At 37.2% G+C, this 23,797-nt stretch overlaps 2 protein-coding genes across 5 annotated transcripts in view; both read right to left on the bottom strand.

Moving 5' to 3' along the window:
- GOLGA1 (golgin A1) overlaps positions 1–1,450 on the bottom strand; it is a 47,710-nt gene extending 46,260 nt beyond the window's left edge. For 2 of the 4 annotated variants that reach the window (XM_055399385.2, XM_088841156.1), the window contains exons 1-2: positions 1,325–1,450; positions 465–514 (exon numbers count right to left, since the gene is read on the bottom strand). The gene's annotated coding sequence lies outside the window, so the exon portion shown is untranslated. Of the gene's footprint in view, positions 1–464; positions 515–895; positions 1,187–1,324 lie in introns of those variants that run through there. The other 2 variants (XM_055399386.2, XM_055399384.2) reach the window with 2 other exon arrangements.
- A 3,554-nt stretch (positions 1,451–5,004) lies between these two features.
- Positions 5,005–23,797, bottom strand: part of SCAI (suppressor of cancer cell invasion) — a 118,916-nt gene continuing 100,123 nt past the window's right edge. Inside the window, exons 16-18 of the mRNA XM_055399318.2 lie at positions 22,134–22,307; positions 21,844–21,944; positions 5,005–12,317 (exon numbers count right to left, since the gene is read on the bottom strand). Of these exons, the coding sequence (XP_055255293.1) occupies positions 12,171–12,317; positions 21,844–21,944; positions 22,134–22,307 (422 nt within the window). The 3' untranslated portion in view covers positions 5,005–12,170. The remainder of the gene's footprint in view (positions 12,318–21,843; positions 21,945–22,133; positions 22,308–23,797) is intronic.

The raw sequence follows: 23,797 nt of genomic DNA, 5'->3' as shown, positions 1-23,797 counted from the left end.
AACTCAATACAGGGTAAAGATTTAATGTTCTGATGTTCCAAGATGGTGCGGGATCAGCTGTTCACTAGAAAATGTTGACAACTTTTTTCTTAAAAAAAAAATTGGAAAGCCAGCCAACTACATTGTATCAGGAAACATCCTTAAATGTTTCCTGGAAATGCTGTGTGGTTTTCTCAAAGAGTGATTAAAATTACCTCAAGTTAGTTTCTTTTTTGAAAAATGTTTTCAATGATACTACACACCAGATTCAAACATCTTTTCCTCCTATCATGCATGGAAAATTAACATTCTGGTTCCAACCTTAACTTCTGATGTTTTCTGGTGGATATCTAAGCTCTGTTCTAAGACCTCTAATGAAGAAGCTCAAATATCTACAAATGACTGCTTACCACTTATGAGCATCCATTTAAGTCTGTGCAATTCTTCAAAAGTTTACCTTCAATGTCTGTAAACCACCTACTCACCTGGCTTATCTATTAGATTTAAAACAGCTTGGAGGTCAAAGCTTTCTGTCCTGCATGAAGACAAAGATAAAATGCATTGGATATTTCCTCTCAAGTGTAGGGTCAAAACGTTGGGGGGACGGGCAGAGTGGAAGAGGAGGGAGGAAGGATCAAGATAGGGGGTGGGGGGAGAGAAAACCTGTCATTACCATAATCCTCAGTGGTCTACCCTCCCTCACCCTGGTCTTTGCATTTGTGATTTGCCTGAGTTTCACTTAAAGGCACAAAGAACAGAATCTCTCACTGTAGTAAGCGGCTGAACTCACTTCGCCTTGGGAGCCGTGAGCACAACTTCAATGAGATTAAGGTTTTCCCAGGGCCAGTATTTATTTCAGTTGATTCTGACAGTCACACATTGTTTACCTGGCCAGAACCCCAGAGCCTTGACTCACATTCAGAAAATCGCTGAGAAAAAGGACGGCAAAGTTGGAAGACTGCTGCCAAATGCTCGGGGGTCCAGCCACCTGCCACGGCAGTTTGGATCCCACTCACTCAGGATCCTCCCAGACCCGGCCGTACGGGGACTGTCAAAGCCAGGAAGGACCCAATGTCTCTCCCACTTGACAGCAGGGAAACTGAGACCCAGAGAGGAAGAGTGACTTGTCTAAGGTCGCGCAGGTGGGGGGGAGTTCCGGGACCCCAGGTTCCAGATTCCCAGGCCGAAGAGCCCGCCTCTGCCCCCACCCTCGCCCCGTCCGGCACCCTGGCACTGCCCCCCCGCCTTAGGTCTTGGGCAACCCAGTCGGCGCCGCTTTGGGCGCACACCGAGGCCACCGAGGGAAATAGAGGCCTGCTCCCGTCTCCGGCCCCCGCCCGCCCACCTGCCGCTCTCTGGGCAGCCGGCAGAGCCCCGCCTCCGGGGCCTCTCGTGAGCGCCGGCCCGCGTCACCAGCCCCCACGGCCGGCCGGCGAGCAGAGCAGCGACCCGGAACCGCATTTCCACCAACGCGCCGGAAGTGGCTGCGCGCGGGGCCGGCCCACCGCGCGCATGCGCCTGAGCGCGGCCTCCGCGAGCTTCGGGATGGCGGTTGGACCGGAACCGCTGGAGGGCGCGGGCACGGGCTCGGGGCTGGCCGCTCCCTGATGCCGGCCCGCCACGTCAGCAAGCGGCCAGACCCGCGTAGGAAGACTGGGTAGCAGCAATCTTTCCTTTTTTTTCAAAACAGGGGACGGTGCGGAGCGGGGGAAGTGGTAGGAGCCTGGTGGCAAAAGGGAAAGAACCGATGGCTGCGGTGGTGCCAGCTTGTCTCATAGAAACCTCAGGCCGTGGCTGCGTTGGGCCGACCCACAGTTTCATTTCCCTTTCTGCATCCCAGCCTGCACCCTGCATGTCCCTCTCACCTTCCTCACGAGGGAGCCTGTGGTTCCATACATCAGTGTTGTGAACTCGCGCTTTGTCACTAGTTTTGTGCCTGTGATCTACTGTAGGCCACACATTTTATATTGCAATCCAGGTCACTGAAAGAAAAGTTTTCAGAATCTTTAGTCAGTTAAGTCGCTTGCTCGTGTCCGCCTCTTTGCGACCCCATGAACCGCAGCACGCCAGGCCTCCCTGTCCATCACCAACTCCCAGAGTCCACCCAAACCCATGACCATTGCGTCGGTGATGCCATCCAACCGTCTCTCCTTTGTCGTCCCCTTCTCCTCCTGCCCTCAATCTTTCCCAGCATCAGGGTCTTTTCAAATGAGTCAGCTCTCCGCATCAGGTGGCCAAAGTATTGGAGTTTTCAGCTTCAGCATCAGTCCCTTCAATGACCACCCAGGACTAATCTTTTTTAGGATGGACTCGTTGGATCTCCTTGCAGTCCAAGGGACTCAAGAGTCTTCTCCAACACCACAGTTCAAAAGCATCAATTTTTCTGCACTCAGCTTTCTTTACAGTCCAATTCTCACATCCATACATGACTACTGGAAAAATCATAGCCTTGAATAGAGGGACCTTTGTTGGCAAAGTAATGTCTCTGCTTTTTAATATGCTGTCTAGGTTAGTCATAACTTTCCTTCCAAGGAGCAAGCATCTTTTAATTTCATGGCTGCAATCACCATCCGCAGTTATTTTGGAGCCCAGAAAAATAGTCAGCCACTGTTTCCCCATCTATTTGCCATAAAGTGATGGGACCGGATGCCATGATCTTAGTTTTCTGAATGTTGAGGTTTAAGCCGACTTTTTCACTTCTTTCACTTTCATCAAGAGGCTCTTTTACCATTATTATGTAGTGCACTCTGAATCATACCACATAGCATCAGCACACTACATTCATTTCACTAGTCAGGAATGGGCCTCCAACTTTTGACAGATGAAGGAAGTCCAGACAGGTAAAACTGCCTTGTACAAAGTTACAGTACAAATTGGTAGCCTACATCGGGTCTCCGAGGCAGACATTCCACATTGAAGCTCTATGTGTTTCTGCCCAAACCCAACACCAGCCAGAGCGCCAGCAGCTTCACCTCAATCCCCTGAAATAATCCCGCTGCTCTCAGCATGTCCCAGTTCTGACCACGAGGAGCAGGGCAGGGAAGAAACCAAGACTAGGACTCAGAAGAAATTTACAAACTGCAACAATACCAACAAATCCTAAACCTCAAATTGTTTCAAGTGTCTGAAGAATTATCTGAAAGAAGCAAACCCTGTCCAGTTTAGTGCTTATGTTGTCAGCAATTCTGAAGAAGTAACAAAAACTTTATGCAAATAATTTTAATGTTTATTTTTATATCGATGATACACTTAATATATATGTGAATTCAAGATACAAAATTCATTTACAAGAGTTCACACCTGATGAATATAATCACATTCCTAGAGAGAACATTTATCAATGCAAAAATGTCTTCAATACACTGACGACAAAAATCAAATCTGTAATCTTGATATTCAATAAACATCAAAACAATGTTTAACTCTTCATCCTCTAGTATTTAAGCGCCCTCAAGGTGGTAGGCACCATGTAACAGAAGAAAACATTGGAAACACAAGGGCCTACTGAATCCTCTGCAGAATCACAGTGTTTACTCTGAAATTCATTTAGTGAAGTAGTGGAAGGCCTGCTATCCTTTATGACAAATCACATATCACACAAGAGTCAAAAGTGATGATCAGGAAAATAAAATGTTTTGGTAACTTCTTAATTTCTAAAATCTATGACATATTAACCATAACAGACATAGCAGAAAAAGGCTGCTGAAAAGGAACACAATAAAAAAAATCCTTAACAGTATGTATGGCTTAAGCAATTTAGAAACACAACAGGTAAGACTTTTACAATACCACAATTGTTCAAGTCAAATGATATTGACAATATAATTTTCCCCCTTAGTCACTGGTAGTAAATAGCCCCTTCAAATTTAATTCTATTGAGAACACATAAAAAACTAGTGAATCCAAACAGTTTGTTGGGCTCACCGAGCTGAATTGATGGATTTTGTTCTAAAGTATTAACCCACAGTACCCAAAATTTAATACAGATGAGCAACAAGACTACATTTCAAGGATTACAGTGATTTGTGAATAGCTAGATAGGCAACCAGATAGTTTCATCATTTGCATGACAGATTAGCAGCACTTGGTAAGAACGGTTACGTGAAAATTATTGTGCTTCAATCTCTCAAAGAGAGCTAATAAATATAAGTCTAGAATCCTTATAGTGTTACAATTCTATAACATTTCAGTTACAGACAAGCACAATTTTTAAAAAGTATTTCACACCACTAGAAAATCAAATAATTACATTTTCCAAATGTAATTTCTTCTATGATCGAAACAAGTGCATTTCTGCCTAATATCCATAATATAGACAATAGGTTCACCATTATTTTCAGGGAAAAAAGATCAAGTATAACTTATTTTAATTCCTATTTGATTATCTTAACCCTTAGTGATGATATAAATTAAAAAATATTCAATCTTACAATGGAAAACTACTCGGAGAAAATAATAATGTGGCCTGAAATGACAAAATTCTTTAGAGCTAAGTAGGAAATGACTTAAAACTGCTTCATCACATTCAATGATTAATGAAACCACTACTTTTACTGGTGCTACACAGTGAAGATAACCTATTTGAATAAATCCTTTCACTTGTAAGCTCTACTATGAAAACGTAGGACATTGCATCTGCCTTTCCTATTACCTAAAACCTTTCTACTTTTGACAGAAAGAAGCCTCCAAAATATATCTGATTGTTGAGTGGCAAGGTTTATTAAAAACAATAAATAAAAAACAGCTGGAGAACTAGCCATATGATCTATGGGACAAAAGGAATGTAACCACATAACTATAAAAAGCCACAAACACAAAATCCTAAGATATGTTACTGAACCACTGACTTCTTTTTAATAAAAGGTAAACAAGAGTTTTTTCTTTTTTAAAAAAACTCATTCTGCAAGAAATAGGAATAAAAATCATTGCCCTAAAACATTTTAAGCAATTTTTCCTGCAGATAATTTTAATACATCACAACACATAATCCAGAAAAAAGTAACATGCAAAGAAGGGTAGGAATAAGACTTTTGTATTTAGAGTGTTTATTTTGATATCACTTGGAAATGATTACTTTGGGTTAACATATATGACCATTTTGTATTTTACAATGGTTGATCTTACTGATTTGATGTTTCAGAAGACTTAGGGGTCAAATCGTAATGTTTACAAGTCTTAATTTTCAATCATGGATAAGTGGACATTCATGACAGTTTCAAAAGAGAAAAGAATATTAGTGATATAACACAAAATTTCAAATGTTTACTGGACACCTAAAGGAAGGCTAGCTATTATTTACCATCTCTTTCTGAAAAGTGACATAAACCCTCAGGCTATTAACTTTCATTTCATAAGCCTATCAGAAAAGTAAAATAAAATCTGAACCCTGAAATTACCAACATGTCAATAAACAATACTACATCTAAAAAGATGATTGTCTTAGGACATAGACAGGAATTATCTACCAAAATAGGAAAATATTCCCAATTTATAGTCTGTTCTATGACCAAATTCAAGCTTGATGATTAAGTGAATCTGGAGTGCAGAATTACTATATCTCAAACTACTAAAAATCTCTGAAGTCTTGTTCAAATATGTTTTTTTAAAAATCATACTGCTTAGAATAGTTTGATAATTTAAAACATAACTTTAAAAAACACAAATTAACAAAAATATATTTAAGAAATGGTGCTTCAGTTATTAAAGAACAATGTTATATGAAATGAAATTTTTCTCAAAAGTCAATATTACACCAAACTAATAAAGTGAAAAATGTCAATTTTAGATTAAGAAAACAATTCATATCTACAGAATTCCAAAGGAAATATTTCTATGGCATCAACAAACTAGTTCCACTTAATACATCTGTCTTTATACTCAGTTAAGGGCATGTCCCTCCAGCATCATTCTGACATCCTTCCCTTCAAAAGGTGATTCTTTCCATTCACACATCAATTATTCTTCCTTAAACACAAGGCATGTTTTATAAATCTCTGTGTTCAAAAATTCAGTGTAGCTGGAACACAGTATAATACTATGTTTTGAAATTCTAGCTTGAGTAAGATGAATTGCCTTAAAAAAACTTTTTTTAAGGGTAAAGTGGTCATGGTATCCAGTGAAAGATTGGAGTCACAGCATGAACAGGTGGTATAAAGTATCGATGTCTAAGACAGCAGGAGAACGGGGGAGAGGGTGTGGTTTTCTAAGCAGTTTTTTATTTAACTGCAAAGTGACTGGCTTGACAACTGTTAGAGAGCCAGAGGTCACAGTCACAATGTCAACCTCATCTGCTACACTTTCTATTGCTGTTGCTCTCCTCAAATCAATGTCCACATTAAGCGTGAGTCAGTTCCATGAATTTTAAATAGTATAACATCTGCTCTGCTACTCTCCAGTTGCAATAAATGACTTGGTTACTAAAACATTAGACACTATGAATGTTTTCACTGATTTTCAGAAATAGTACACTGCCAAATTTTATGTGTTTAAGAAAAAAGCTATTGTAACTATTTAAAATGTAACATTTTAATTGAGAAGTATTATGAATACTTGGCTGTTATATTAATACTACAGTGAAGAGGCAAATGTAACATATTGGGGGATGGCAGAATTGATTCCTGACTTTTTAAGATAATTTCAAGTTGGATCAGATGGACTTAATCTTCTGAAGAACAACAGGGTAAATAAACAGTTTTTTGCAGTTATACTTTATCATGCAAAAAAAAACCCACTTAATTTTTGTGGTGAATATATTCAAGTGTTTATGAAAACATCTCCTACACTCTTCCATGAAAATGAACATGCCCAGTGAAGACAGGAGGACCCGAGCACTGATCTCTGTGATATTCCATAGGTTCACATATTGGCACTGCACATATGAACTATCCTATTATCCTCCCTACCTGTCATTCGTGGGAGAGGTCTGAAGGCCCTGCTTTTATATACAGCACGCCACACACCTACTGTTAAGAATCCTGCTTCACATGTGAATTTATCAATTTGCAGAACACAGTGGTCTCATAGAGACAAAGAAATACACCTGGAGGCATTTTATTCACTGGAAGCATTTTCGCAGATGAATGGACTCATCTTTGATATGCAATTCCAATTAAGAAAAATCTATAGCTAGAAATGCCAAGACAGAAGTTAATTAATCACAGCTGCTGCAAATATACAGGTTTATCAATCTCCTGTTCCTCATTAAATTCGACCCCACCTAAGTAAAGCCTTCTCCTACCTAATGCCCCCTTTTCTGCCTCATAGAGACATATAAAATGAGACACACTAGTAAAAAAAAAATTCTTCCAAAATTAAACTGTGGTATCAGGTATTAAAATGGCAATTAGGAACATTTCCCTATTAGGACATTTTCCTATCTATTTTGAAATGTGATCAAAGTAATTTTTTCCATTGCCCCTTGATTCTCAATATAAATACATATGTTACTAAGTAATAATACCCAACTACAGTCAAGAAAATAAAGGACTAATATAGCTTAAGAAACTGCTGGTGTCTCAGTTTCACATACTTAGGTTTTTTGGGTCTATATCACTAATTTATCATCAGTTTAAATGGAAACTGGCAGATAATTTTTAAAGCTAAGAACATCCAGCTTTCTGTTAAGATCTTCATATCCTAATTTCAACTCCAAAATAGCCCATTTTACCCAAACACAAGCCCCTCAAAATAGAGGCTCATGATTGAGATACAGCCACAACCTAATACAGCAGCATGAACAATGCCACTATGATGTCCTCACAGAACTTAAATAAATTCAGCCCACAATGGGTATGGGTATATAATATACACATACTGTATCATTGCATACCATATATTTACAGCTATGTACATATATACAAAAAGTATACAGAGATTGCATTCAGCATCACCAAAATATATACATGCCATTGCAAATAAAATAAGAATTTCAAATAAATAAGGACAACAAAAGAGCCCTCAATGTAAATATCCTTAATACTCTCCAAACACACATACAGGAACATAAACACCCAAAATATCCCCAGGAGACTCACAACATTCATATTCATATCAAATCTATTTACTCACTTAGGGTTGGGGGGTGGTTCTGAATCACAGGCAGTAGCCAAGTTTGCAGACCTTGGTACCTTACTATATTTCCTGTCTACAATGTTCTCTATCAGACTGATTACAAGTCTCTGTGAATAACGAAGTACAAGATTTTCCAACTGAGTCCAAAACCCTTCTAAGACACAGAAAGTTACTAACACACACAGGTCAGAGATTAAACTGGGAAAAGAACACCAACAAAAGCTTCCCTAACTGATATATAAAATCAGATTTGTTGCTTTTCCCTTTACCTCAAAGAAATTCAGTTAAATAACCACCTAATGTCTTATAGGGAATTCTACTGCAAGAAGAAAACAAAGCAGAGTAACCACAGTGAGGGAAAAAATAAAACTCAGATCCTTTACTAGGAAAATTTCAGTCATGACTAGATTGCACTTTCCTTTTATAATCTCAAAACATTTCAACTTGGTAAAGATATAAAGAAAACAATAAATTCTATGTGCTTTGAGAGGTTTTTGAGAGCACCGCTTCCTAGGAAGAAAACACACACATACACATACACAAAGAATATATATATCTTGGCTAAAATCGAAGATAAAATGTCTGACTTGTGGATTTTTTAAAAATAATTAATAAAATTTTGCTAGGGCTCACTGATTTACTGGTTTCAATATTTGATATATTAAACAAACACCATAACTTCTGTGCCAAAATCTCAATATCTAATTATTTCTTTCTTGCTTGTCATAGAAAGTAACCTGAGCTACCGGGAAAGACTAGGCTGAGAATAGGAGATCTGAGTTGTAGTTCTGGCTCCATCTTTATGGAAAAAACAGACAGCTTTTGAGGGTCTCAGTTTTCTCTTATGTAAAACAGAGAAGACAGTCTCTTTACCGACTTCGGAAACATATGGATAAAGAAAGAAAACAATTTCATTGTGCTTAATTGTGTTTTGTATTTCATTTTCATTTTGTTTGTACATAACTTACTTCTTGCAATTTTACACTATTTTGTTTATAGTGATTCTTAAGTGAGGTGAGAGTCTGTATCAGAATCTCCAGCGGGGGCAGTTTGTGTGATTTGAAAGCAAAAGAAGTGCTCTTTCCCATTGCTTTGCTTTGTTTTTCATTTCAAAATTTAAATTTCTGTGAATTCTAAAAATAAATAAAGGATTTGCGATTTTAATATTCATAAAGGGGGGCAGGACACATTGAAAAAATGAGATTCTTCTCTGCCACTGCCATCTTGACCTTACCATTAAGTGATTGTCCTTTTTCATTTCCTCTTCCTTGATTAAAGTAAGGCCTTAAAATGTAGAGGCTGGGTAATGGGTCCAAGAGCGTTCATTAAACACTGTGCATGTTTCAAATTTTCATGATAAAAAGTAAAAAAAAAAAAGAAAAGACAAAGGAATATGAGATGTTTGCACAAATGTAACCTTTCCAAGAAGGCCTACCCTGATTGGTCTTTGAAACTTTATTCTCTAAAAACAAAGGAAAAATTTTCCTTAGCACACTCTTAAATTTTCTTCATACTGTTTAAAACTTTCTAACATAAATTATGTATTATATTTATTGCCTGATTTCTTCTACTAGAATATAAGCTCCATGAAGACAAAGATGTTTAAGTCTTTAGGACAAAATCTGGGGAACAGCTGTTGCTCAATACACATGAATGAACCAATAGAAGGAAATGGCAATCCACTCCAGTGTGCTTGCCTGGAGAATCCCAGGGACGGGGGAGCCTAGTGGGCTGCCGTCTATGGGGTCACACAGAGTGGGACACGACTGAAGTGACTTAGCAGTAGCAGTATAGCTTTGCTCTCAAGATCAGTTCACTTTAAATTTTTAACCACTGGTAAGGAATTACACTACTATTAGCTTAAGGAGGAATGTCATCATCTAAACACTGGCTGTGATTTCTAAGATCCCTTGTTCTTAAACAAACGTGTTTCTACTAACATAACCTCTAATTTTTTTCCGGAAAGTCTCTGAACTACTTTCTACAGCAAATAAGTGGGACCCAGATATTTTCTTGAAAAAATGATCTAGGAAAGGAAATACTGTGTATATCGAAATAAGGGAAACCAATTTTCCAAGTGGCAGGGGTGGGAAAATCAGTCTTTCAGAACCAAGAATTCAAATTATAGAACCAGAGAAATGGATTGAATCTTGGGCCAAGGCCTTCATTTTACAGGAAAGAGTGCTAAAAAGCAGAGACATGGAAGACATTTGTCAAAGGACAAGCAGCTAGTTACCAGGAAAGCCAGGATTAGAACTCAGATCTCCCAGTTCTCAAACCACTGTTCTTTATGTTAATCAGGTGAGGATAAATCTCAGGGTGATAAATATTATTTTAAGCCTCAGAGAACAGGACAATATGTGTTGTTAGGAACATTACTGGCACAGAACTTCAGGGGAACTGAAACAAGAGGTCAGATAACTAAGGATAATCTATTGCTGTAGTCCAGGTGAACAGTTATGAAAAGAAAGCTATGAAGTTTAGTAAGGTACTGGGGGAAAAAAAGGAACGTAATCTTTATCTGACAATGAAAACGCACTTGCAAAGAAAATCTCTCTTTGGGGCTTTTCCAAAGACTTCTGAAATAATGTTTAAAATAACAAACAAAATCGACTTTTAAAAAGTTAATTAAAAAACCCACAAAGTCCCCCCAACCCAAGAACAACAGCTGTAAGACTTCAGATGAAAAATCAACAAATTGGAACAGGTATATGCATAACTTAGATCCAAATAATTCTCTATGTCAGAAATAAAAATCAAGTTTAAAATATTACAGTAAAATTTCCCTAGGAACATAGGAAAGAGGCACCAACAGCAAACACCTCATTTCCCCTGGGACTGCCAGAGGTAGACTGTGAGCCTGTATGGAAAATTAGGTAGAAGGGCTTTTGATTCATAGATTTCTCAGTCTGAAAGCTGTGGAGTCAAAAAAGGGGTAAGAAATCATAGCTAGTGCCTGTGTATTTTACGAAGGGGATAAAAAGGAAGAAAACAACTAAAAAATCTTTATAAATATTATACACTGAGTCCTATATAAAATAATAAAAAAAACTTGTGCATGAAGTCGAAAATAGTGAATATAAGGAGTTTCTAAAAACCTCACTTCCAAATTGTCAATGCAAAAGCAACTTCCATTTTAGGTTAAATAATAAATTCCGTTACCTTCAACTAATATTAATAACATCTCTGACTTTGAAGTTTCATCAATCTGAACCAGGCAAAAAGATGACCAACTCTGTAGCGTATGCCACAAACTTCAATGTATATAGCCTTCAAACTTGATCTCATTAATAAGAGTATAAATGGAATTCCTATGGAAACACTGGATCATGAAACCAACAATCTGATTTTTTGATGAAAAGATTTAAAAGCTGCTCTTTTTCACTTCCTTTTCACTTCCAATATTCAAAAACTATAAAGAAAACAAAATATACAAATATATCTCATGATAGCACAGGACTCACACATTCCAAATGATATTTATCATCTAAAGACCCCAATTAAAGATTTAGCTTTTTAGATACAAATCAATGCTTTACAGTTTCTGAAATTTTGACAGCATTCAAACGAATTAAATACTTTCAAGAACTTTAACTTGATTATGCTTCAAAGAATCACACATTTTTCTATCTATTGATACTAACTTGGAATGAAAAGAAATATTATGGAAGGGCTATGATCTTGATTTTGAGTAGTCCATGCTGGCTAGTATCACCTCTGTGAACAATTATATATTTTCCAAATCCACACATTTAAGGTCCAAGTATAAGAGTTGGATATTCCTCATTATACAAAAATAAATGATTTACTCTTCTCAGGGTGAGAATAGTAACTATTTGAGTGTAGGATTAGATGTTAGAGGTAAGTACCCATACCTCAAAACCAAAAAATAAAAATTCCAAGATTAATTGAGGTTTTAATAAAACACCTGAAAGATTGTATTTTAAAAGTTACCCTAAAAGTTTGAATGATTTTTTTTTCAGTTTGTTTTTAAAATGGTGGTCCTAAATTGAAAAATAAAAACTAAATAACACCACTATGTATCTGTCATCACATTAGAAAACTGCACCATTTAAAATCTGTGGCAAATGAAAACGTGTTTCAACAAGAGGATTTTTGCTTTAATAGTCGTCTATGGTATTCTCAAGGAACACATTTCGCACATCCAGAATGGATGCTAATTCCAAAATGTGCTTCTGGAGATGAGGGTTCTCCACTGTTTCATCCCTTGGCAGTTGTGGATATGATTCTGGGTAATTCCGTGTTTCCTGGTAAACAAGAGAAAAGTCAAGTTACATAGTTTGAAGAAAGAAAATTTTACACATTAATATTACTGTACACATGTTAATATTGCTGTTAACATACTGTTAACTGTATTTAAGGAGTAACTTAATATGCATTTTTCTCCTTCATATCAGAAATATTTTTGTTGAGTATACAAAATTGCTGACATTTGACCATTTTGACCCTAGAAAAACAATAATTTCTTATGGTTCAACTGAATATTTTCATTTAGCGAGTTATTTCACAAGTATTGGGACCTATCATTTCTATGTTATATTATGGAAAACACATAATTCCTACTTGCTGGGGGGCAGAAATGCTAGCATATATAGAATTTAAACAAGTATTTATTTAATGAATAAATAACTGAATGTTACAGTGGAAATCTGAATGAGAGAAAAGACATGAGAAACCTTGAAAAGGTCAAATTAATGGACCTCTGCATTTTAATTATAGGAGAAGGAGGAGTCAAAAATGACTAAGATTTCAGGAAAGGATGGCTCAAAAGAAGAGTTGAGAGCTACTCAGAGAAAAAGAGATGTAAAGGAGGAGATACTTTGGGGATAGTATATAACTTTCAGGTTTTAGGTATATTTTATTTAAGGTAACAGGCCATACAAAGAGAACTGCCCATCAACCAGAATTTGAAAAGTCAGGGTTGTATTTCAGAAGACAGGTTTGAGCAGTCTGTAATGCTATTTTTATATACTATTGTATATGCATATATTATTCCATATGCATATATATGTATGCATATATGCATACATAATAAATACACTGATATAATCTGTATAAAGATAAATATTAAAGCTATGAAAATGGCTGGGATTTCTGAGCATATTAGCAAAGAGAATGAAAACAAGAGTCCCTGGAAAGAGAGATGAAAGATCATGGGGGAAAAAAACGGACAGAAAAGGATCAATGTAGTTTTTGTAATTATATGGAAGCAAAAGGAAATAATTTCAAGAATCAAGTGATTCTTACTTGGAAATTCTTCTTGAGTTGGTACTTTATATAGACTACAATTTTGTCAAACATTTAAAATTTACTGAAAAACTGAATAACTACTTTTCTATACATCGAATATGACAGTCCATATATTCTAATGTCATTTATATTTCTCTTCTATTGGTAGGCATCAGTAATTACATATTCAGTTCAGTTACTCAGTCGTGTCCGACTCTTTGCAACCCCATGAATCACAGCACGCCAGGCCTCCCTGTCCATCACCAACTCCCAGAGTTCATTCAAACTCATGTCCATCGAGTCGGTGATGCCATCCAGCCATCTCATTCTCTGTAGTCCCCTTCTCCATATTACAGAGACCAAATTTTCATTTTACCACACTAAATACTATGAGGAGTAACAATAATGAAAAGTTCAGAATTCCTTAAAAAAAAAAACAAAAAACCAAAAAAACAATAAAACCAGGAACTGGTAGGGGGTTACTGTACTCTGAGCAATTCTCTCAGCTTGCACAAGGCTCAGACACATCTAAATTCTGACCACACACCCCTAGAGCGGAGAATATGTATTGAAACAGGGCTATATGAAAGAGAACGCAGAGAAATAATAGGCTGAAATAAGCCTGCACCTGTATGCTAAACATCACTTTACTAAAGCTCCCCTTAAAAAGCTTAAAAACAAGCCATGCAAACATCAAAGAAATGTTCAAGTAATTTAACTCCTGCCAGAACCAAAGCCCAACACTCTTTAAAGAAAAATGAAAAAATCCAGAATTTAACATTAGAAAATTTACAGTGCTCACAATCTAATAAAAATTACTAAACATACAAAGAATTATAAATATGAGACTTCTAACTAATTGAAAAAACAATAAAAACAAACCTATAAATGATAGAGAATACAGTATTAGTAGGTAAAAACTTTAGCTATTCCTATTCATTTAGAGAACAAAAGAAAAGATAAATATGAAGAGGAGAAAAATGGAAAATATTGTAAAAACCACAAAGAACTAGAGATGAGAAAAATATAATCCCTGAAATGAAAAATTCAAGGGTTAGAGGATTAATAGCATATTAGTTACTGCAGAAGAAAACATCAGTAAAGTTGAAGACAGCAGCAGAAACTTAGAGACAAAATAGACATTTTTTAAAAAATGAAAAGCATCTAAATAAACCTGCTTTCACTTTAAAAAAGAAAAACTGAAGAGAAAATCAGGACTTGAAGGACAATATTAGGTCATTTGACATGTATGTAATTGATGTCCCAGAAAGAAAGAAAGAGAGGAGTGAAGAAAAAACGTTTAAATAAATTATGGCTGAAAATATTCCAAATATCTTAAATAGGTTGATATTTAGACAGCTTCAAGATGCTAAACAAACCCCGAGCAGGAAGAAAACAACAAAGAAACGCATATCCAGGTAGTACATCATAATCAAACTGTAGGAGACTAATATAAAACCTTAAAAATATCCAGAGGAAAATACATATTATACATTGCAATAACAGAACAATTATTCAGAAAATCAGTAAGGATATAAATAACTCAAATAACATAAACCAATGTGATCTAATAGATATTTATAGAACTCCTCATACAACAGTAGCAGCATATATATTCATTTCAAGTGTCCCTAGGGAGGTGATTGGGGCCTTCACTGGCAGTCCACTGGTTAAGATTCTGCTTCCAATGCAGGGGACATGGGTTTCATACCTGGTCAGGGAACTGATTGCACATGCCGTGCAGCCCCCACCCCCCAAAAAAAGAGTAGGTGCTTGCATTAGAAGAAAAAAAAGGTTTTAGATCTAAGTTTTAAAACACAGAAATTAAAAGAGCAAATTAAAATCAAAGTAATCAAAAAGAAGAAAACTTATAAAGTATTAATAGAAATAAATAGAGACAAATAGTAGTAAAAAAACAATCAATGAAAGCAAAAGCTCTTTATTTGTAAAGATCATTAAAATAAAAAATCCTTTAGCTAGACTGAAAAAGAACAAAGAAACTTATGAAACAATACCAATACAAGGCATGAAAGATCACTAGAGAATCTACAGAAACTAAAAGGATAATAAAATATTACCAAAAACTTTTTGGCAATAAACTAGACAAATGACTTGTAAGACACAAGAGATTAAATAAAGAGAAAACATGAATAGTCATTGAAACTGAATTCATAATTTAAAACATCCCCCAAAAGAAAACTCCAGATCCAGATGGTTTTACTGATGAATTGTATCAACTGTTCAAGGAAGAAATAATGTCAGTTGCAAACTCTTTAAGAAAGACAAGAGAATGAAACACATCCCAACTTAATTTATGAAGTCAGCACTACCTTGATAACAAAATCACATTAAGACATCACAGGAAAAGAAAATTAAATACCATAATTATTCATAAAAACAGACACAAAAATCCACAATGAAGTATTACCAAATTGAATCCAGCAATGCAAAAAGATAATACATGACCACAAAATATGTTTAGCTCATATATATCATGTTGATTACTGTTAGAAAATCAATCAATGCTATTCACTATGTTAACAGAATTAATATATATCAGAGTAATGCAGAAAAAAGTATCTGACAACCTTTCATACCTATTCCTTGTAAAAAAACAAAAAAAATCTCAGCAATAGGAATAGAGATGGAAAGAGTGACAGATTTTCTCAGGCTCCTAAATCACTGCAGATGTTGACGGCAGCCATGAAACTAAAAGACACTTGTTCTTTTAAGAAAAGCTATTACAAACCTAGACAGTATATTAAAAAGCAGAGATATCACTTTGCAAACAAAGGTCCATATGGTCAAAACTATGGTTTTTCTAGTAATCGTGTATGGATGTGAGAGTTGAACCATAAAGACGGCTGAATGTCGAAGAAATGTTTTTGAATCGTGCTGGAGAAGACTCTTGAGAGTCTCTTGGACAGCAAAGAGATCAAACCTGTTGATACTAAAGGAAATCAACCCTGAATATTCATTTGAAGGACTGATCCTGAAGCTGAAGCCACCTGATCCAAAGAGCTGACTCACTGGAAAAGACCCTGATGCTGGGAAAGATTGAAAGCAGGAGGAAAATAGGAAGACTGAGATTGGATGGCATCACCAACTCAATGGACATGAGCTTGAGCAAACTCTGGGAGACAGTATAGAACGGGGAAGCCTGGCGTGCTGCAGTCCCTGGGGTTGCAAAGAGTCAGACATGACTTAGTGACTAAACAACAACAGTCAATTTGAAAAAGTATATCTATGAAAAACTAACAATTAACATTATAATTTATGGTAAATGATTCCGTTCCGTTCCGTTCAGTCGCTCAGTCGTGTCCGACTCTTTGCGACCCCGTGGACTGTAGCCTACCAGGCTTCTCCGTCCATGGGATTCTCCAGGCAAGAATACTGGAGTGGGTTACCATTTCCTTCTCCAGGGGATCTTCCCGACCCAGGGATCGAACCCAGGTCTCCCGCATTGGAGGCAGACGCTTTAACCTCTGAGCCACCAGGGAAGCCTAAAAAGCAGAGATATCACTTTGCAAACAAAGGTCCATATGGTCAAAACTATGGTTTTTCTAGTAGTCGTGTATGGATGTGAGAGTTGAACCATAAAGACAGCTGAGTGTCGAAGAAATGTTTTTGAATCGTGCTGGAGAAGACTCTTGAGAGTCTCTTGGACAGCAAAGAGATCAAACCTGTTGATACTAAAGGAAATCAACCCTGAATATTCATTTGAAGGACTGATCCTGAAGCTGAAGCCACCTGATCCAAAGAGCTGACTCACTGGAAAAGACCCTGATGCCGGGAAAGATTGAAAGCAGGAGGAAAATAGGAAGACTGAGATTGGATGGCATCACCAACTCAATGGACATGAGCTTGAGCAAACTCTGGGAGACAGTATAGAACGGGGAAGCCTGGCGTGCTGCAGTCCCTGGGGTTGCAAAGAGTCAGACATGACTTAGTGACTAAACAACAACAGTCAATTTGAAAAAGTATATCTATGAAAAACTAACAATTAACATTATAATTTATGGTAAATGATTAATCTTCCCTTAAAATCAAGAATAATGCAAAGCTAATCATTCTCATTAATTCTATTAACCATTTTGCTGTAACACTGAAATAAATAAAGCACATGTATACATAAAATAAAACACAAACAGATTGGAAAGGAAGAAGTAAAACTGCTTTTGTCTGAAGATGACATGCTCATGTACACAGAAAAATCTTAAGGAATACATTAACACTTCAATTTAGCAAGACGCAGGATACAAGGTTAATTTACAAGACATCAGTATGTCTATGTCTTAGCAACAAAAATTGGAAAGTGAAATAAAATATATAATTCTACTTACAAATCATCCCAAAACTTAAAATACTTCAGAATAAATTTAATGAAACACATATAAGACCTATATGATAAGACCCACAAAATATTGCTGAGAAACTAAAGAAGACCTAAATAAATAGGGAGATATACCATATTAATTAACTGGAAGACTTAATATTATTAAAATACAACTCTCCACAGATTGATTACATAGAATAAATGCAATCTCAATCAAAATGTAAAGCTGATGCTAAAATTCACATAGATATGCAAAGGATCTAGAACTATTAAAACACTTAAGGCATTTTGGTGGTAGGAGGGACTTACATTATAAGGATTTCATCACTTACTGTAAAGCTGCAATTATGAAGGAAGTAGTATATTGGAGAAAAAAATGCTAGTGGTCAATGGAACAGAATTTAGAATCTAGAAATAACGCTATACATACATGGTTGAATGATTTTCAAAAAACAACAAAATTATCTCAATGAAAAATGGATAATTTTTTCAACAAGGGACACTAGAACAACTCCACATACATACTGAAAAAAAATTTTAACCCTTACTTCACATTATAAACAAAAGTTAACTCAGAACTAAATATAAAAGCTAAGACTATAAAACTCCTAGAAAACATAGGAGAAAAACCTTTGTGACTTGAAGCAAGGCAGATTTCTCAGATAAAACACACCACAAAAGGAAAAAAAAAAGATCAGTTCAAATTTCATCAGAATTTTAAAAGTTTGGTCTTCAAAAGCCACTGTTAAAAAAACAAAAAGGCAAGCCACAGAATAGGATAAAATATAACTAATAAGCACCTGAAAAGATGTCCAATAGCCTCATTCATCAGTGAAACGCAAGTTTAAACTACACTGAGATACCACTATAAATCCACCAAACTGGTTAAAATTTAAGACTGACCAGAAAGAGAAAAACAAATATCATATATAATGCATATATATGGAATCTAGAAAGATGGTACTGATGAACCTATTTGCAGAACAGCAAAGGAGACAACCTGCGTATTTAACTTATATGCAGAGTACATCATGAGAAACACTGGGTTGGCGGAAGCACAAGGTGGAATCAAGATTGCCGGGAGAGATATCAATAACCTCAGATATGCAGATGACACCAGCCTTATGGCAGAAAGCGAAGAAGAACTAAAGAGCCTCTTGATGAAAGTGAAAGAGAAGAGTGAAAAAGTTGGCCTAAAGCTCAACATTCAGAAAACTAAGATCATGGCATCTGGTCCCATTACTTCATGGCAGATAGATGGGGAAACAGTGGAAACAGTGTCAGACTTTATTTTTCTGGTCTCCAAAATCACTGCAGATGCTGATTGCAGCCATGAAATTAAAAGACGCTTACTCCTTGGAAGGAAGGTTATGACCAACCTAGACAGCATATTAAAAAGCAGAGACTTCACTTTGCCAATCAAGGTCCGTCTAGTCAAGGTTATGGTTTTTCCAGTGGTCATGTATGGATATGAGAGTTGGACTGTAAAGAAAACTGAACGCCGAAGGATTGATGCTTTTGAACTGTGGTGCTGGAGGAGACTCTTGAGAGTCCCTTGGACTGCAAGGAGATCCAACCAGTCCATTCTAAAGGAGATCAGTCCTGGATGCTCATTGGAAGGACTGATGTTGAAGCTGAAACTCCAATACTTTGGCCAACTGATGCAAAGAGCTGACTCATTTGAAAAGACCCTGATGCTGGGAAAGATTGAGGGCAGGAGGAGAAGGGGACGACAGAGGATGAGACGGTTGGATGGCATCACCAACTCAATGGACATGGGTTTGGGTGTACTCTGGAAGTTGGTGATAGACAGAGAGGCCTGGCATGCTGTGGTTCATGGGGTGGCAAAGAGTTGGACACGACTGAGCAACTGAACTGAACTGAAAGGAGACACAGACACAGAGAACAGATTTATGGACAATTCTGGGTCGGGGAGGAAGGAGAGGGTGGGGGTGTATAGGGAGTAACACGGAAACACACATTACCGTATGTAAAACAGACAGTCAATGAGAATTTGCTATATGACTCAGGGTTCTCAAACCCAGCTGGGTAACAACCTAGAGAAGTGGGATGGGGAGGGATGTTCAGGTGGGAGGGGACATGAGTAAACCTACTGATGATTCATGTTGATGTTTGGTAGAAACCAACACAATAATGTAGAGCAATCATCCTTCAATTAAAAATAAATAAATTTTTTAAAAATTTAAGAGTAAGAAACAAAATTTAAGACTGACAACATTATGTGTTGGCAAGGATGCAAAGCAACTTTCATATGCAATTGCTGGGAAAGGAAAACGGTACAGCTAGTTTGAGGAAAAGGTCTGGCAGTTTCTTATAAAACTAAAGACATACACATCCTAGGGCCAAGAAAATTCAAAACAGAAGTCTTTGGAAAAAAGATCTGTATGGGAATGTTTATGGCCACTTTATCTATAAAAGTCAAAAGTTTAAATCTGCCCAAGTATTCATCAAAAAGAGAAGGCTTAAATAAAATGTGACATATTCAGAAAATGGAACTACTCAAAAGAATGAGTTACTTCTGCATGAAACAGCACAGATGAATCTTAAGAAAACACTTGCTCAAAGAAGGTTTACACAGTGTAATTCAAGTACACTGTGTAAATAGCTGACACTAACCTGAAACGAAAATAAAAACGGCATTGCCTCTGGGATAACGGGTAGCAGGCTAACTAGAAAGGGATATGGAGAAAGTTTACTGGAATGATGCTTTTGTAAAACTTGACTGAGGTTTGAGCTACAAAGGTGTATGTATTTTAAAAAATTTATTTATTTTTATTGAAATCCCAAGATATAGATATTTGTTAAAACTCACCTAATGGTACACTTCAGTTCTGTGTATTTCATTATATGTAAAGTTTACATTAAAAAAAGAAGTAAATAAATACATAACTATAAAATCCAGTTATTTGCATGATGAAGTGTTGAGGGGTAATGCCCACAGTTTACTTCAAAATGCATCAAAAACGGAGATGAACTGATGACTGAAAAAAGAGACTGATAAATGTTACATGTTAATAGTTACATGACTACACAGAAACCAAACTACTTAGAGCAAAACAGACCAAAATCTTAAACACACTCTTCATAAAGAACACATATGAAAAGCTGTTCCACTTCAACAGTCATCCCAGAAATGACACCTGGAACCACAAGGACCTACTACTTAACACCCACCGGATTCACATGAAACATCCAGAAACACATGAATAACAGCAACAGGTGTTGGCAAGGATTGTTGTTGTTTAGTCCCTCAGTCATGCCTGACTCTTTGCAACCCCATGGACTGCAGAACACCAGGCTTCCCTGTCCTTCACCATCTCCGGGAGCTTGCTCAAACTCACGTCCATTGAGTTGGTGATGCCATTCAACCATCTCTTCCTCTGTCGTCCCCTTCTCCTTTTGCCTTCAATCTTTCCCAGCATCAAGGTCTTTCCAAGGAGTTGGCTCTTCGTATCAGGTGGCCAGTTTTGGAGCTTAAGCTTCAGCATTAGTCCTTCGAATGAATATTCAGGGTTGATTTCCTTCAGGATTGACTGGTAGGATCTCCCTGCAGTTCAAGGGACTCTCAAAGTCTTCTCCAGCACCACAGTTCGAAAGCATTGATTCTTCAGTGCTCAGCCTTCTGTATGGCCCAACTCTCACATCCATACCTGACTACTGGAAGTAGCAATTCTTACACATGGCTAGTGCAAGGGTAGACTGGTACAGCCAGACCTTTAACTAGTAAGGCTGAATACACCTGTACTGTCTGACCCTGTAATCCACTACTAGGTACATTCCCCAGAGAAAATCTGTATGTGTGCCAGGTAACTGATGGAAGATTTCACAGTGGCGTAATTTTTAACAATAACAAACCAGACACAACCCAAAGGGCCATTATCAGAAGATAATGAGTGACATGTGGCAAAACTATAATGACAATTACAAAATTCAGGGTTTTAGCTTCATTTGAGAGGGAGATAAAATCAGGAAGTTCCCCTGAGGGGCCTCAAAGGTAATGAAAACTTTCTGCTTCTTAAACGAGTGGTAGATACTCAGATGTGCCTGATATTGTTCATCTTCATACCTTACATATTAATGTGTGAATATTATTTTGGATCTACTCAAAGCATATTTAATACAGGTAAAACATAATTCTTAAATACCTAAAATGGCAAGATTGATCTTTAATGATATTATTTGCCTACCCGAAAAATCTTGTGCATCCTCATGGTGGCTGAACAAAAGATAAATCTTGTGAGAAGCAAGCGAAGAAATTCATCTCCAAAAAACTGGAGAAATGCCTGATCTGCAAAGAGGAGAAAAGTGATAGTAAAAGGATACTTAAGTGGAAAATACATTTCAAAAGGGAAGAAATGTTCAGGAAGACCTTCTCAACCTTCCTATCTTCAACAAATACCATTACATCAAACAATTTAAACAATTTTAATCCAGGATAGTACATTTTGTTAAGTGTGCAGTTATAGTAGTAGGGTACCTATTGAACGTGAATGGGTCAGTAGCTGGGCAATGTCGCGGTTGATTTTTCGAAGATATTCTTGACACTTTTCCCATAGGCCTCTACGCATGCTTGACAGTCCAGAGACAAATAGGAAGGCCATTAGAGGATTGTTCAAAAAGAGAGTGAACAGGCTACCTCGCTGAGATTGATCTGTAATAACAAACATGTTAAATATATAGAAAACAGTTTCACAAAAGAGAGGCATTTGAGGAACATTTTAATATATATGTATAACATTAATGTTAATTATAATAATGTTAACATTAATAATGTTACATGTAACATTCATAATATATATATGCATATCATTAAATTATAATTCAGCCAAGTAGATCTGGCTTAGAACTACAAAAGCAAAGCCTAAGTATGTTGCTTTCTGCTGAACAAACTTAAGATAGAGCCTCATCAACTTACGAGAAATGGAAAATGAACATATTCCTTTGCTTTTTCCCCTCCAGCTAACAACTTCCATGCAAATATGGCAAGTGCTGGATCATGGGCAGTTCCTGATGGAACCCTCTGAGGAGCACTAGAGCTGCCAGTCACCTTCATTCTCCTTTGTTAGTTGCTCTTTCTTTACCTATCTCATAAACATCAGTATTTTCTCTCTACACATTGTTAATGTCCCCTGTGCACATGATTTTGGTTATCACTTGTGTGCCTACTAACTCAGAGTTCTCTAGCTGCACCCTAACTGAGCTCCTTAGGTCCAGAATGGCACTGTTCTACAGCAGCCACCAGGTACTTCAAAAGAGTGTCCAAACTGAGACACACTGTGAAGTATAAAATATACACAGGATTTCCAAGCCTCGGTACAAAAAGATGTACCGCTAACCTTAATTTCACCTGTTTGTCTCTAAAGACTTCAAAAAAAGGTATTTCTAGTAGCTACTAGAAAACGTAAAATCACACGTGTGATTCCCATTATATTTCTACTGGACACAACAGCTCCCGACTATGACATTTAACCTAACTCTCAAAGGTAACCTCAAACTCAACATGTTAAATTTAAGACTCGGAAGCAGATTCTTTCCCCCTCTTTGTTCTCTTACAAATCTTATCCAGGATCATCATGCTACCAGCACCTAAGCCAGAAACCTGTAAGTCCATGCTTCCCTCCGCTCCTTGATTCCCTCATCCTGTCCGTCACCAAGTCCTCTTGGTTCTCTGGAATGATTGTCTTCTGGAGCCAGCTAACCATCTATTGTCTTTACCCTGGCCACTGTCATCTTCCCATTTTCATCAAATCTCCTCTCCAATTCATTATTCACATGCTCACATGCTATTTCTCTGCTGCTGCTGCTAAGTCGCTCCAGTCGTGTCCGACTCTGTGTGACCCCATAGATGGCAGCCCACCAGGCTCCCTCTCCCTGGGATTCTCCAGGCAAGAACACTGGAGTGGGTTGCCATTTCCTTCCCAAATGTATGAAAGTGAAAAGTGAAAGTGAAGTCACTCAAGTCGTGTCCGACTCCTAGCGACCCCATGGACTCCAGCCTACCAGGCTCCTCCACCCATGGGATTTTCCAGGCAAGAGTACTGGAGTGGGCTGCCGTTGCCTTCTCCATTTCTTTGCTAGAGCTCTTATTCAACCATATTTCACTCCTATCTACCTGTCGAATTTTACGCATCCTTCAACTCC

Source organism: Moschus berezovskii, chromosome 11 (assembly GCF_049115385.1).
Source record: "Moschus berezovskii isolate FMDL1 chromosome 11, NW_MosBer_1.0, whole genome shotgun sequence".
Classification (NCBI taxonomy): Eukaryota; Metazoa; Chordata; class Mammalia; order Artiodactyla; family Moschidae; genus Moschus; species Moschus berezovskii.
Note: the sequence above shows the minus strand (reverse complement) of the source record. Positions and strands in the feature narration are given on the sequence as shown.